The sequence below is a fragment of the Sinocyclocheilus grahami genome, unplaced genomic scaffold (assembly GCF_001515645.1).
Source record: "Sinocyclocheilus grahami isolate Dianchi unplaced genomic scaffold, SAMN03320097.WGS_v1.1 scaffold181.1, whole genome shotgun sequence".
NCBI classification, from domain to species: Eukaryota; Metazoa; Chordata; class Actinopteri; order Cypriniformes; family Cyprinidae; genus Sinocyclocheilus; species Sinocyclocheilus grahami.
In genome coordinates, this window is record NW_015505360.1 from 1396490 (window position 1) to 1399832 (window position 3343).

Sequence of the window (3343 nt, forward strand, 5' to 3'; positions counted from 1 at the left end):
CCATCTAGTAGATGTTTTATGTACTTATTATACTGCCCACTCAATACAGAAAATGGTGCATAAAATATCTTAACTCACGTATCTTAACCACTTACTGACAAATTACTGAACCATCATTCAGTCATTTTACAGTATCAACCACCAACTCTTACACACCACACATTTTTTACCTCCTTTCCATTTGATTTGAGTTGTCTTTGGTAGCACAATGGACATGGAAATGTTCATCTCAGTTATCTATTTCAGACTGAAGAGGCACAGCGGAATTAATGAAGCTCATGGGCACAACACTGCTTTTAAAATGGTTTTAATGACTCGTATACAAAACACAAGCTACTTGTGCTGGGATTTTGTTGTCTTGCAAGAAAGCTACGAATATAAATGCACAGAAGGAGCTACAAGAGGTCAGGACTCAAATCAAGAGGTCTTGAATTCAGGGTGTTTAACAGTCGGCGAAGTATGAAGTGGCGTTCACGGCGATGCACTGTGGCTGGTGGATCAGCGAGATCCTGTCAAACAATCAAGTATCATTTTTAGAAATCTGGTTTAGTCAAGCAGTGACAGTAGCTGAGTTAGAGATCTCAGTGTCAATTTTTAATATACTTGCATCATGCAAACACAGTAAATTCATTCATGTTTTCAAGTAATTGCTGTATTGAATTGGTTCTTGTTTCATTCACTTACATTTCACGGATGTGTCTAGCAGTTTTGCGGTCAGGAATCGGCGCAGTTCTGTTATAGTCAGATGAACATAATATCAGGACACTTGCATTCATCTGCTTTATATTCACTAATATATTTTATACATGGAATAAACATGAAAACTACAGTCTGCAAAATTAATTAATACATCTACAAACACATTTCAGGAATACTGTGTAATGTTATAGCACAGTTAAATCATACTACACTTGATAATAGCTTGATATGATAATATAATCTTCTGATTTTTGTGTGTACTATTAAATTCAATTTACTCACACTGCATTTATAAGGGCCTGGACACAGGCGATGTCATCACTGGTGTCATCGTCAATCAGCTCTGAAAAAGTGAACAATCACATTTCGTTTCATTTTAGAGAATATTTATGCATATAAAAAAGTCCCTTCTGCTCACCAAGGCTGCATTTATTTGATCAAACATACAGTAAAAACAGTAATATTCTGAAGCAATATTACAAATTAAAATAACTGTTTTCTATTTGAATATGTTGTAAAATGTAATTTGTTTCTGTGGTCAAAGCTGAATTTTCAGCATCATTACTCCAGTCTTCAGTGTCACATGATCCTTCAGAAATCATTCTGATTTGCTGCTCAAGATACATTTCTGATTATTATCAATGTTGAAAACAGTTGTGCTGCTTCATATTTTTGTGGAAACATACTCTTTTTCAGGATTCTTTGATGAATAAAAAGAACAGCATTTATTTGAATAGAAACCGTTTGTAATATTATGAATGTCTTTACTGTCACTTTTGATCATTTTAATGCATCCTTGCTGAATTAAAGTATTAATTCTTTCAAATGAACCCCAAACTGGTCCTGATCACCCTGTTATGGTTATTTTGCTGTATCGACCAGTACATTGTCTCTTTCATATACTCACTGTCGCAGGTCAGCCTACAGAGGTTCAGTGTACGACTTTGAATAGAGCGGCACACCACGTGGTCACTAAGCTGGAACAAGCCGTACAGAGTCCAGACCTCACTTTTGTCCTCGTCACTTTCCAAACTGGAGGAGTCGCCTGAATTTTTTCCTCTGGGGGACCTACCACGGCGAGAACCGTGACCACCATTGCGCTCTTGTGGCTCAGGGATCGTCTTAATGGCACTGGTATTGAAGCCAGAGGTCAGCTGGACGTGACACACGACTGTAAAAAGAGTTTTCATTATTCCATGCAACCCGAAAAGTCATTTTTGAAGAATATCACAGCCATTCTATTCGAAGAACCTTTTGAGGAATGGAAAGATTCCGTGGATGTTAAAAGTTCTTTGTGGAAACATCAATGGCAAAAAAAAAATCACTGTATGCTCACCTGGAAACTAATTAAACGGTATTAACTATATTAATCTTCACAGAAGCAATGATTGTTATCTAAAGCTCTGGATGTAAATAGAGACTCACTCTGTGCCAGCATGTCTGCAGAATTGGGAATTGGCAGAGTAATGACACTTTCAAGCTGCTGCTTCAGCTCGCATTTACTCAAAATCACGCTGTCGCTCACGCCGGCTGCCAGGAATAACACAACCACAACTGCCAACATCTTCACGTCTGGACAAATTCTCACAATCTCTGTTTCTCCTACAGGGAATGATTGCAAGCTGAGGATGAGCTGCCTGTGTAGATATAGACCCACCTGTTCCCCGGAGAGGGTCCGTCTATACGTCAGGGGATTATGTGAAATAAGAGTTTGAAAGGTTTTGTGTCAGTGTGTAGGCAGGCAATTTTAAGGCACTTTGTTCTGTACGAAATGTTTTGGTTTGGTTTCAGTGTTGCACTGATTCAAGTTCTATAAATAGAGAAAACACAATGAAGTTTTGTGCATCTCTTGTGCATTCACATCTGAAGAATCAACTTTGTCTCAGCCAGGATCGGATGTCATGCGCAGGTTATGTGGCGCCTCTAGACAACTGCGAGAAAGACCTGGACAGACTGACTGGTACACGAGACAATGGTGGGTGGAGAACTGAGTTTGTCACGTAGGGAACATGCACGGACACAGAAGTGATGGCAACCACATGATCAGTTCATCTACTTTACAGTGATGCTGACCTCTGAATTTAGGTTCAATAAAAATAAAATAAATGTTAGGAGGAAAAGCATTTTGTTGTTAAACAATGATGCAAGCATATTCATTTTGCTCTGTTCTGGATCAAAATAAATTGTTCATTTGTCACCATGCAGGGTGGAAAGCGTGCCAATGCATTTTAGGTCAGGAAGTTTGGTACTAAAACTAGTTAGTGCACATATTATAGAAAAAATTATTAAACCTTACCATGATATAGGCAGGTATAATGTGGAAAAAAAGTGATGTGACATGTAGCCAAATATGGAGTCCCATACTCGAAATTTGTCCTTTGCATTTCACCCTGACCCAACCTTCGGCTTACAATTCCAACTCTCTAACCATTAGGCCACAACCATTAGGCCATGAGCAGATAAATGAAACTATGCACAGACTGTGACCACTGATAATTACAAAATTATTAGTGAATGAGGGATCTGTAGGCCTATTTATATGCTCAGGCAAAATGTCAGCACATAAATTCGTTCTTATACCCTCATTCTAATGTTAATGAATACAAATTATTCTATTCTAATACATGGATTTTAATAAGGGAGC

The 3343-nt window shown here is 38.2% G+C and overlaps 1 protein-coding gene across 1 annotated transcript; it reads right to left on the reverse strand.

Annotated features, from left to right (window-relative positions):
- Positions 1-316: 316 nt before the first annotated feature.
- Positions 317-2323, reverse strand: LOC107594357 (lysozyme C, milk isozyme). Its single transcript, XM_016284367.1, has 5 exons — positions 2125-2323; positions 1607-1870; positions 982-1042; positions 685-732; positions 317-509 (listed from the first exon to the last, which is right to left on the reverse strand). The coding sequence occupies exons 1-5, from the start codon at positions 2261-2263 to the stop codon at positions 443-445; spliced, it is 579 nt and encodes a 192-aa protein (XP_016139853.1). The 5' UTR covers positions 2264-2323; the 3' UTR covers positions 317-442.
- Between the last annotated feature and the right edge of the window lie 1020 nt (positions 2324-3343).

Coding starts and splice junctions, on each gene's coding strand:
- LOC107594357 (XM_016284367.1), bottom strand. CDS start 2,263: ATGTTGGCAGTTGTGGTTGTGTTATTCCTGGCAGCCGGCGTGAGCGAC. Junction 1,871..2,124: donor TGCAGACATGCTGGCACAGA/GTGAGTCTCTAT, acceptor CTCTTTTTACAG/TCGTGTGTCACGTCCAGCTG. Junction 510..684: donor GCTAGACACATCCGTGAAAT/GTAAGTGAATGA, acceptor ATTGTTTGACAG/GATCTCGCTGATCCACCAGC.